Source organism: Lepidochelys kempii, chromosome 3 (genome assembly GCF_965140285.1).
Source record: "Lepidochelys kempii isolate rLepKem1 chromosome 3, rLepKem1.hap1, whole genome shotgun sequence".
In the NCBI taxonomy this organism is placed as follows: domain Eukaryota; kingdom Metazoa; phylum Chordata; order Testudines; family Cheloniidae; genus Lepidochelys; species Lepidochelys kempii.
In genome coordinates, this window is record NC_136382.1 from 59,494,997 (window position 1) to 59,506,606 (window position 11,610).

General features: G+C 40.1%; 1 protein-coding gene across 1 annotated transcript in view; it reads left to right on the forward strand.

Annotated features, from left to right (window-relative positions):
• The window catches only part of CD109 (CD109 molecule), a 132,956-nt gene extending 125,656 nt beyond the window's left edge, over positions 1-7,300 (forward strand). The window contains exon 33 of the mRNA XM_073336464.1: positions 1,730-7,300. Within this exon, the coding sequence (XP_073192565.1) occupies positions 1,730-1,935 (206 nt within the window). The 3' untranslated portion in view covers positions 1,936-7,300. The remainder of the gene's footprint in view (positions 1-1,729) is intronic.
• Positions 7,301-11,610: the final 4,310 nt, after the last annotated feature.

Consider the following 11,610-nt stretch of genomic DNA (forward strand, 5'->3'; position numbering starts at 1 on the left):
TTGCCAAAACCAAAATGTATCATGTCTACTGCTGCCCTCCTATGTGTTAACCCTGTCAAAGAAGGAAATTAGGTTGGTTTGCCAGGATTTGTTCTTGACAAGTCCATGTTGGCTATCACTTTGCTTATTATCCTCTAGGTTTGAACACACTGACTGTTTAACAAGGCATCACTTAGTGGCATAAAAAGTGAAGGTGTAATGTACAATTACATCTTGTACTGTTGTATAAAAACTACAGTATAAACCACAAATACTCCACAGTGTTAACCCTAAACAAAGAAAAAGATTGCTTTGCATATTATTCTAGAAGCAGGCCATTCCGAGTGCTGTGTAGGAAATCACCAATATAAATTAGTGAAGCAGCAATTTTGCCAGTGCATGTGATTACAGTCAAAGTAATATTGTCCATGGTGTTCATTAATCAGGTATCATAGACAGTACAATAGCCTCTGTGCCAGGACTCTGGCAAGGGGTTTTGTGAATCTTCCCCCATGCTGTGTTAATAAGCAGAGTTCCATCCCATATGACATATGCCAGGTGCTTTAGTGCATTAAGTGTCTGGAATTTTCTATCCTCACCCACAGTTGCTGAGAGAAAAACGTTGAATGTGCACGTTGGTTGTAAGGGTGTGAGCAGAACCTTGTCTAATCTGATTAACTGTCTCTATGCCAGGGTTCTGATGAGGAGCTTGGAGAGCTCTTATCTCCTGGGTGTGTCAAGCAATGTTTTATCTACAGCTGGCCATGACATTACATTTCCTTTCTGCAAAATTTTTTTTGAGGCTTTGGAAAAATTTCCATCCTGAATCGGGATGAAAAGACAAAACCATCGCATTTTTTGCAGACATGAAATCCTGCAGCATTTCATTTCAGAATTACTGAACCATACAGCCGGTACGGTTTTCTGTCTCCAAGGCAAAATGTGCGCATCAGGCTCCCCGGGAGACCTGGCTCTGGTGGGCTTCAAAGGAGCCTGGGAAGCCTGGCTCCCAAGCTCCCCATCACATGGGTTGCAGCCTGGCAGCCCAGCAGGAGAGCTGCCAAGGAGCCAGGGAGCTTGGGAGCTGGGGTCCCGGGGCTTCCAGGCTCCTGCTTGTGAGCTCAGTGGCCTCCTAGGTGGGTTGCCTAGGAATCAGCATGTTCTGGCAGAATGTTTCAGTGTTGACAAATTGGCATTTTCCAATGGAAGAATAGTCAGAAGATTTCCAATCAGCCCTAGTTTTCTCTGTGACTGTGGATACCTGAACATGTGCAGTTCAAACTACCTTTTTGTAAGGGTTTGTGCAAGTACATTGCAAAAACTTCAGGGATGGCAGAAAGTGCACATAAAAAGGGGCAAAGATTCATGTCTAAATTTGAGCAAATACAAGGTATTTTTGCAGTATTTGCCCCAGTCTGCATTAGTGTTTGGTCCCTATGAAGTTAAATAATCTCTTTGCTATTATTGTTTGTAGCTGCAATATACAGCTGTAAGTTATTATTTTTTTCTGAAGCATTGGCCAACTGGTGGTGATGGATTTGAATTAAAAGCATTGTTTTCCTCTTGCATTCTAGATTCCACTAGAAGTCATAGCATTTCAGTGGCTTGGTTCATCCCAAGTATTTATTTTAAGAAAGAAACCTGAACAAAATATCTCAACCAGCTATGAAAATGCAGGCTAAATATTTGTTTGTTTGACAATGATTTCCATTAAGATCAGAAGCTGATGCTTACTAACCTCTTTGGACAGGGAGAAGAGCAACGAGAAGCTACAATTCAGAAGTGATGCAAGGCTTGACATCTTGTGTCTTCTGTGAAAATGACTGCAGTCTTTGCAAAAGAGATACGGACTCCAGTAATGGCTCTCCAGGAATGCACCAGCACTTTTCAGCGATTTCCCTGTTCTGCTTATTGTTTGTGATCCAGGCAGGCTTGCTACAGAGTTGGATGGTGTAAGAAGACACGTTTATGTAGCACTTCTGAGATTTCCATAAATCACCCAAAGAAAGTTTTATATTAATAAGGGCTGAAGCATCACCCAGAGATATCAGAGACTAGCCTCCCATTGTGTTCAGTAGAAGCAGGATTGGGCCCATAGGCTAACTTGCTGGGTCAGAAAAATGTTGTGTGTTTCTACTGGACAAATTTAACAAATTCTTAAATGCTTTTTTTTCATGCTGTAGTTATTTACATTTTCTAAAGAAATACAGAATTAGATTAAGTGAGAAAACAATTAAGACTAACTTTCTATTTTCCAAATGTTCTTTTTCTCCTTTCAGCATTATTTTTGTTTTGCTTACTGTTTTTGGATGGGTGTTAAACATTAAGGAATAATGTTAGTTTCTGGAATTATTCAGAAAAATTATCTACCCTTTGATTTGACTTTCAGTAAGCATAACTGTGGGTTTGTATCAGTACCCTGCTCAGTTCTGTTCTGCACACCTAAGGCTACTTAATACTGAACTCCATTGTACACGTTCATGATTGGACAATCGGAAAAGTAAATGGAGCTATCTACAAAGCCGTTATGGGAGCCAGGAAATGATGCATTCACAAATGGCTGATAATCAAAAAACCATCAAATCTTTTTATCATGGCAAAGAAGAGAGCTTTTGCCAGTTTGTAAGTTACATATTTTTTAAAAATAAGCTATTCAAAGGTTTCAGACATTTTAAAAACTCTTTACATTGAAAGAAGGCTTTGATTCTTACAGTGAAATTTGGCAAGCAGGGACTCTACCCCTGGGACTTTATTTCTGAATATCCTAAATAATAATAATAATAATAAACACAACTTCCCTCCTCATAGTGAATGATCTAGCCATTGAACTCTGGGAATTGGCAAAGAAATGGGATTGATACCCAGGTGCTGACTGGCAAACCTGTGGGTAGCAGCAGGAGTCCAGGATCAAAGTTGGCTTGACCCAGTTCTGGTGTCCTTGAGCCTTGTAGAAAAGCCACTCTGGAGGACCTCTGTTACAGGAAGCATTGGCCGACTGAACAGGGGTGCTCGGGCCTGTGTTCCTTATGTTAACGATACAGGCATCCTTAGCCAGCAACAGCTATGCAAAGAAACACCTGCTGCTGCACAGTTTTAGTATCTGATCCTGCAAACCATAACTCCCATTATTGATTGCAGGAAGGGCTTGTAGGAGTAGATTAAGTGGAGTGAGTGAGTGTGTGTGTGTATATGCTTATCTTTAAGCATATAAGCCTATGCTTCAGTGCTTTACTAGAGTGGGACTCCAGGGAGGGAGGGTAGGAGCTCCTTATTCCAGATTATGGACCTGCATTTAGGCCTAAATCTGCACTCCATACTCAGGTAGAATTCAATGTGTAGTCTTTGAAAGTTCTGCCAGAGTTGGACGATAGGATCCGTTTCTGCTTTTGCCGTGAGCACCTGTTTGTTGGGTAGTTATGCCCCCATCCCATCCTTACCAAAATTGCCCATAGTATTTAATTTGACTGTTTTTTTAAAGCAACCAAAATGATAACAGTTATTATAAATACAGAGCAACTGCAGTTGTGACAGAAATAGAGACAAGACAAAATTTTAAAGTTACGGCTATTATTTGCCCTTCATACACACTCTTGTGTAATAAGTCTCTCTGTGTGTAATTAATTGACAGAGTCGTTTTGACTTTCTTGAGTATTGTTTTCATCCAACTATTGCTATTGCTTAAAATGTATATATTTTTGTAATATTTTTTAAAGAAAAGGGATTAGTTCAGAGCCGCATTGTGTAGAGGGATATAAGGATTTTCCGCACAGGGTGTTACCTGCCGAGATTTTCTTTAAAATCAAATTGTAGCTTAGGAATATACAAAAATTGCCTAAACCGTGTGTGTGTGTGTATATATATATATATACAGAGAGAGAGAGTTTTTTAAAATTTTTCATAAATGTGGGGTCTCATTTTGGGTCTGATCCAATGCTCATTGTAGTCAGTGTGCCTTCCCATTGATTTTGATGTGTGTTGTATCCGGGTCACTGAGTAATTGAATAGTATTTTACTCTGAGCTGGATTGTGTCTCACTTGTATCTTACCCATTGAAATCAATGAGGCTCCTTCTGAGTACAATACCATGCTCCTGAATAAAGGTCTGGAATCTGTGAGCAGTTCCATTGTTTTAGTGGGACCCAAAATTAATAGGAAATCAAGACCCCAGTATAAATATTCTTCCGCTTCCTGTGCCTACCAAGTCCAGTTTATCAGTCAGCTCTTTGGTCCCAAGTATAGAGCATGGGCAGTCACAGATAGTGTATGCTGTGGAAGTTATTTTTTCACTTTGTGTTGGAATATACTGACTCGGTGAACTTCAAGAACACTTCTTCTTTCACCTCACACTCTGGTTCTGGTGGGCAGCCATTGGGTCTGTTGACATGTCATGTTCCTCAGATTTATTCTAAATTTCCAGAACACAGAGCCCGCTACTTTTGGCTTCTACTGTACATAAAGCTATCAAGAGGAAAATTGATATGTGGTTAATATTATGAGAAAGAGGCTTGTTTTCCGGTGGAAAAGTACTGGAGATGAACTACTACTTTCTATCAGTAGATGGTGGGGAAAAAACCCTGAATTTTTTGCAGTGAATCGTAGCTTCCCAAATACTCTCCAGAAACACAGGTTCAGATTGCTTTTGTCTAATTTTTTTGCAGTGTAGCTTGTATTAGTGTTCACTTAACTTTGTTTTCTCAGAAACTACACATGTTTTAAACAGTTCTTGGCTGTCTAATGAACAACACTAAGAAGCATCAGTCATGCGCATCCTGTCATGAAAAGTGTCAGGATCAGTATATGAACAGTCCTTTTTTATGTACAGCAGGGACATCATTAAAAAAAATCCAGATCTGTCTCCGCACTAAAGAATATTGATGGGGCATGAACATGCACAGCACGTAACTTGCCATGTAAAACAGAATATTGACTCTGAGGGATCTTTAATCTGTACACTCCATTGACAAGAATGATGTCACCACATTGCTTTTTATTCATAGCTAATGCCTATAGTTTTGTATCAGAGTCATGGGATAATTTTGTAAGTATTCTGATTTTGTATTTTATATTTGCAGTGGATGTATCTGAGGCAATCACAGTAGTGGACTCTCTTAAAGAGCAATGTTAAGACAATGCTTTTGAACAGGAGTCCTGTTGTGTGTTGTCTGATGGTTGCTGTGCGTTTGAAAAACATTGTGTGTTTCAGTATTCTTCGAAGCTCCCAGAAGTGACCATACAATGTATTTAAAACATTTGGGGCCAAATTCTACACTCACTTTCATCCATACAATCTCACTCTAAGCAATGAAGCTGCATGGTGATAGCTGAGGGAAGATTTTGGACCTATATGTTTAAAATTTTGTATGTATCTCATATAGAAGGCTTGTATATGTTGGATTATATCATTGTAGGGTCAACTGGGCAATGTTTCCCCTTAGCTGTGAGTACTTCATAATGACTATACATGGACTGTGAAGTTTGCTCACGGGGGCAGTTCAGTTACTGCCAGGGTTCCCAGCCAGGACCCCCCTGCCACTACAGCGACTACAGTTTGTCAGACTTCGCCATACAAACATCGTGATACATCTTAGAGAGAGATCTAGCTGAAAGGTACAATTTTGAAAATCACCTAACTATCACTGACTTCCAATGGGACTTGGGCTCCTAAGTGACTTATGAAAATGGAGTTTATGCACCCTCAGTCATTTTTAGACACTTTTCAAAATTTTACTCCTGGAGCATGTTCCATAACCCATTGACTTGAATGGATTTAAATAGGTCCAGGGATTCTGTATGTGTATACGGTGTAACTACAATACAGTGTAGGAAGAATAGTCTGTTAAGAATATGTAATATATTAATAGCTTTAATTTGCAGAATTTGTAAAATGAGAGCTAAATTTGAAAAGGGTTGACTGTATGAAAGACTAAAGTCACTAAGGTCATTGGCTACTTTGCTCCCTTTTCCATCTCAAACTCTGAGGAGAGAGGTCAAATTCACTCTTATTGTATTGTGCTTAATTTGGCCATCATAATAGTTTATCCTTTTCTAATGTGGCCATTACATTTTCTATAGATACTTTCTCCCTTTATACAGGGCACTGTTTATGTTTTTCTCCTGCCTGTTTTGGAACATGGTAGAAGAATTTTATTAACTACAGCATTATGGAAAAGTACTATAGAATTTAAAAGAAAACAATGACCTTTGTATAATCATTTTGAAACTATAGAATTTAATAGAGAATTATATCCCTATTAAAGAATTTATATAGGATGGTCCAAAAACATATGGAAAGGATTTTACTTGCTAGTCAATTGAATTCTGCAGATTTATATTTTCTATAGAAGCCTATTGTTTTAATCCATATTAAATTACATAGCACTTACCCATAGTCCTGCTTCCAAGGTTTTCAAGGACTGTATGTCCCCAGTAATTTATGGATGTGAATACAACAGCAGTTATTGTCTACTTGATCCATTCTCTTGTTAGTTCCCCCTGGGTAAAAAAAGCTATTAGGCTCCATATGTTTGATTTCAACAGTACTTCTTAGAGCAAGTTTATTCCGATTTTGTATGCCATTTTGCAACATCGTTGCACTACTATTTTATGCAATGAAGTCTGATAGCTTTAGTGTATCTGACCATTCCAAATATCTTATTCTTTCTTGTTGTCACTATTTGATTTCTGATGTGTAAAGTGTTAATTTGTAACTGTACTGCAGAGTACTATATATGTATAACCAGAGATGCTGAATGAAGAATTCTCTTTAGCTTTACATAATGCGTTTGTTTCTGTATTTCTTGGTAATTTCACAAAATCTTAATGAACAATGCTCAGCTCTCATGTCAGGCATTTTTTATGGATCAATTTTTATTGTGGTTTTTAATATTTTAGGTGAGTTTGATGCTAATGTAAATAAGGAACTATAAAAGCACTGGCTAACGAGCAGCATAGTATAGGCAGATGTACTATACATTTCTTCCCAGCTTTGCTACTGCACATCAGTTCTGGTCTATTGCATCTCAACTGATTTAGGTATTGAGGCCATAGCCAATTGTTCCAGAATTCTTGTTGCTTTGAGATATGGGCAAGTATCTGCTTTGATCTATACTGAGGTCATGTGCATATTTTCACTTCTAGTCAAATCATAGATTTCTAAAAGAAAATCTTTGCTTTTTAAAACTATTGTGTAAAGACTGCGGCCAATTGGTTTTTGAAATGTATAAGTTCTTTATGGTGAATGTTATGGGATTAAATATAGACTAGTCTATGTAAGAATTTTAGAGATTAAAATTGCTTTATTTTTATTCAGATACAAATTATGATGCCCACTGGAAATTCTATTAAAGATTACATTAATTTTTGACAAGTTGTTTGCCTAGTTATTCTAACCAAAGAAATTCTGCTAGGGTGACATCATTCAACAATGATGTGATCATGCTCATGCTGAAATTAGTGGGAGTGTTGCCATTGTCTTCAACAGAAACAGATCCATATGGAGTTCACTGCATGTGGGTCTAAGTGCTAATAATGAGCCCCATGAATGACACTGTTTCTTTGAGTAGATGCAGAAATCTTCCCATGCAGAGTTTATTGCAGGACTGGGGCTTATGCTGGCAGCAAGAGAAGACAATTCAATCCTTACACTGTACTACAGTATTTTATGAAATAATAATAGAATTAATTCAACTGATTTTTTCAGATTTCCCATGCTTTAGAAAACTTTTTTCCCATGGGGAATTACAACCAGCTTGAAAGCAGTCCTTAGTTTTGAAAGTAGTTAAAACTTCAAGTTGTTAAACTTGAGCTGTCCTGGAGGTAAAAATCAATGAATCCACCAGATCAGTTCAAAGCTTTCAAAAATACAGTGCTGGTTTTAAAACAATATATTACCTGGAGCTTTAACTGGGATAATTAACAACTTACGGAAAACATACTTACCATCAGATGGCAGTAGATGATTAGAGAAACTCAGAATATGTCTAAATTATTTCTTGTATTTTCATTCCATGGGTATAAATGTTGCAGGCCTGAAGATATTTTCATCCACTATGAGAAGATTAATAATAAAATAATTAAAATACTGTGCTTAATCCTTTCCCCATATGTTTTTTAGTTGTGTTCTTATCCTTAACACATAACTTATGCTTACAAATTTGTTTCTTATAACAGAGGGAAACATCCCCAGAGTGGTAGATGGTTTCATAGTTTTCGGTTTTCTAAAAATATTTTTTTCTCAAACCCAAGAGAACCATTGTCTTTACAGTATTTTTCTATCTTTCTAATGCCAAATGTCTGCTTTTGAGTCCCCCTCCCCCAAATGCCTAAATGTTCCTCATTACTTGTACTTTGGGAAGTAAACAGTGGTAATTTTTAAGGTCAATGAGAACTTTAGCAGACAGTGATCTTAAAATTTGTGGAATGTTTATTTACTACTAATAAAAACAGTGGATACCGTATTTACGCGTTAAAGTGCATCTTCTGCAAATCATCTTTTCCCTGTTTTAGTTTATGTACCTGTAATTTTGATTTTGTTCTCTGTCTGTGTTGTACTGCTTTGATCCTAGCATGAACAGAATAGTCTAATGACTAGTGCAACATGTAGGACAAAGACCTAACTGATTAACTACAGTTTATGGGCAACGGGAGATGAGCACATATAATTAAAGGCAATTGCTAACCCTATGCCATCAACACACCATTGGATTCCAACTTGTTGCCATTCCATTCAGAGCCAAAGACTAGCATTCAAAAGCTTTTCCTTTTAGTACTGCATTTGATCTTCTTGTTATCAAGCAACACGTATTGTGTGGGCACAGGAACTTAGAATGTGCAGACCTGCATCTACCACAAAGTAGTTCGGGTAAGATTCCGTGCTGCACCTGTAAGATGGATGAAGAGGGTGGAAGAGCTAAACTGACTTAAAGGTTGTGTCTACAGTGCAATTAAACACCCGCGGCTGGCACACATCAGCAGACTTGGGCTTGAGGGGCTGTAAAACTGCTGCATAGACATTACGGCTCAGGCTGGAGCCTGGGCTTTGGGACCCCATGGGCATTTAACTGCAGTGTAGACAAACTCTGGAGTGGCTCCCGGTATAGCTTAGACCAAGGGTCTCAAACACGCAGCCCACGGGGTTATTTCCTGCGGCCTGCCAAGCTTCCTGCATCCCTTCCACCTCCCCGGAGTTATTTCCTGTGGGCCGCCAAGCTCCCCCCACCCCGCTCCTCCTCCCTCAGCACACCGCGTCCCTGCTCCTCTGCCTATCTCCAGGCGCTTCCCCCCACCAAACAGCTGTTTGGCGGCGCTTAGTGCTTTCCAGGAGGGAGGGGGGAGGAGCAGGGAGCCAAGCGCTCAGGGGAGGAGGTGGAGAAGAGGCGGGGCAGGGGCGGGGATTTGGGGAAGGGGTTGCAATAGGGGCAGGGAGGAGGCGGAGTTGGGGCAGGGACTTTGGGGAAGGGGTTGGAATCAGGGTGGGGAAGGGGTGGGAAGAGGCAGGGCGGGGAGCAGGGCCTCATGGAAGGGGTGGAGTGGGGGTGGGGCCAGGGCGGACTTTTGTACCTTTATATGAAAAGGTGTCAGTGATGCGGACCTCGGGCCAATGTACTAGTCCTCATGTGGCCCTTGTGGTGATTCGAGGTTGAGATCCCTGGCTTAGACAGTCCTGAGGGACAGTATAAATTATGGCAGCCTCCCTGGATTGACCTCTGGGCCGAGGGCTGCCTGCAATCTCTGCATAGCTGCATGCTGTGGCCCTGGCCCTTGACATGTCCCTCCCACCCCCTGCCTTGACAATGGTATGACCTCACAGCGGAGCTTACCTGAGGATCTAAGGAGGCAGACTTATGGCTGTCTTCTACAGTGCCTACCATAGGGAAATCTTCCCCTTAGCCTTCAGAAACAGGAAAATTGAGCCATGTAAACAGGCTGTAGCTATCAAAACAGCCATAATGGGCATGTTCTTATTTAATGTTTTTCTTTCCCCAGTTGCTGTATGCAAGACTCACAAAATAGGGGCTAAAACAGTGAAACGGATTATACATAAAAAAACCCTGTCAAATGCACAATTAAAGGAACTAAGAAAATAGAGAGAATTTTTCATAGAATCACAGAAATGTAGGGCTGGAAGGGACCTTGAGAAATCATCAAGTCCAGCCCCCTACACTGAGGCAGGACTTCCATAGAGATGTGCTCTAATTCAACCACGTGTTACTGGGTTTGATCATACCATCAAGCGAATCATAATTAATTACAGCAAATTTTATTAAATGGATATTAAACCTCATGCATCAAATCAATCTCTGACTAACAGAGATCAGGAGAAAATCTAACATGCGAGGGAAGATTGTTTCTGTACCTTCCTCTGAAGCATCTGGTACTGGCCACTATCAGAGATAGTGGGCTCCATGGACCTTGAATCTGATCCAAAATGGCAAAGCCTATGTTTTTATACTGCAGAAATTACTGAGTGAAATTGTCTGGCCTGGGTTGTGCAGCAAGTCAACTTAGCTGATCATAACTGTCCCTTCTGTCCTTAAAGTCTATGACAATAGAGGACAGTTCTGCAGGAGGAAAGACTGAATAGCCCATGAGCTTTTTTTCCTCAGTCCCTCTGATTCCATGATATTTGGGTATGATTCCATTGGTCCAGGCCAGAGCCAGCATTTGATCAAACAGTTGCAATGAGGAATAGATTTATTTATATACAGAACTTGTTTGTGTTTATGTTCCTGCTTGCAATTTACATTTTGTTTCTAATTTGTATCTTGTATTTTACATACAGCATGCTGCATTTGGAATCTAGTTTTTTCCTCATTTGGCTTCAGTTTGTTTAACTCACCTATGAAATCTATATTGCTGATTTTTTTAGTTCCTTCCAAGTTTGCCTTCAAGCATTTTTTATTCTAGCTAGCTGGAGTTCTGTTATTACGCCTCATTTCATACCTGTGCCATATAACTTCATAGATGGGCAAACTGAGGTAAAGAAAGATGACCCAGGTGAGAGAGAGAGAGAGTGGCAGGGCCAAAATAGAACCTCAGATGCCTTGTATCAGACTCTAACCATTAGGCTTCACTGCTTTCCATTGTAAAGCGCAATTATATTTGTGAAAGGTGTCCTAAAAATCTAGAGCAGCTGTTACTTCTCAGCTTGGTGCTCCAGAACAAGGAGTATTGTGTGTTATGTGCCTGGCCATTGCACAGTGCAGACGTGGGGAAGGAGGGTATAAGGAGCCAGGCAGAATTAAAGTCCCTTTGAGTAAAGGGATTGCACTGGGACTCTGACCATCCCAGAGAAGGTAAGGGGAGTGTGGAGGCTTAGCCTTTGGCCTGGCCAGTATTGGTGGCTGGCTGCAGAAGGGAGATGTGTGCTGCACACACTTTTAATTCCCTTGTGTGCATTTGAGCTATTGCCCACATTGCCCCCCATCAGGATCTGTGAGAAGGTATCACTGCACCATCCCCCTTGCAGGCCTGTGCCTTCAAGTCATATTCTGACCCTTCGGCTTTGTTTTTGTTGACGAGCTTATGGTTTAAAATAAGTGCCTGTGATTGCTGCAGGAGCCAATACAAGAGCCCTGTTTTATTCAGCCAGCATGCCAGCTTTCTGCAGCCATTTTTGATATATTTTCAACC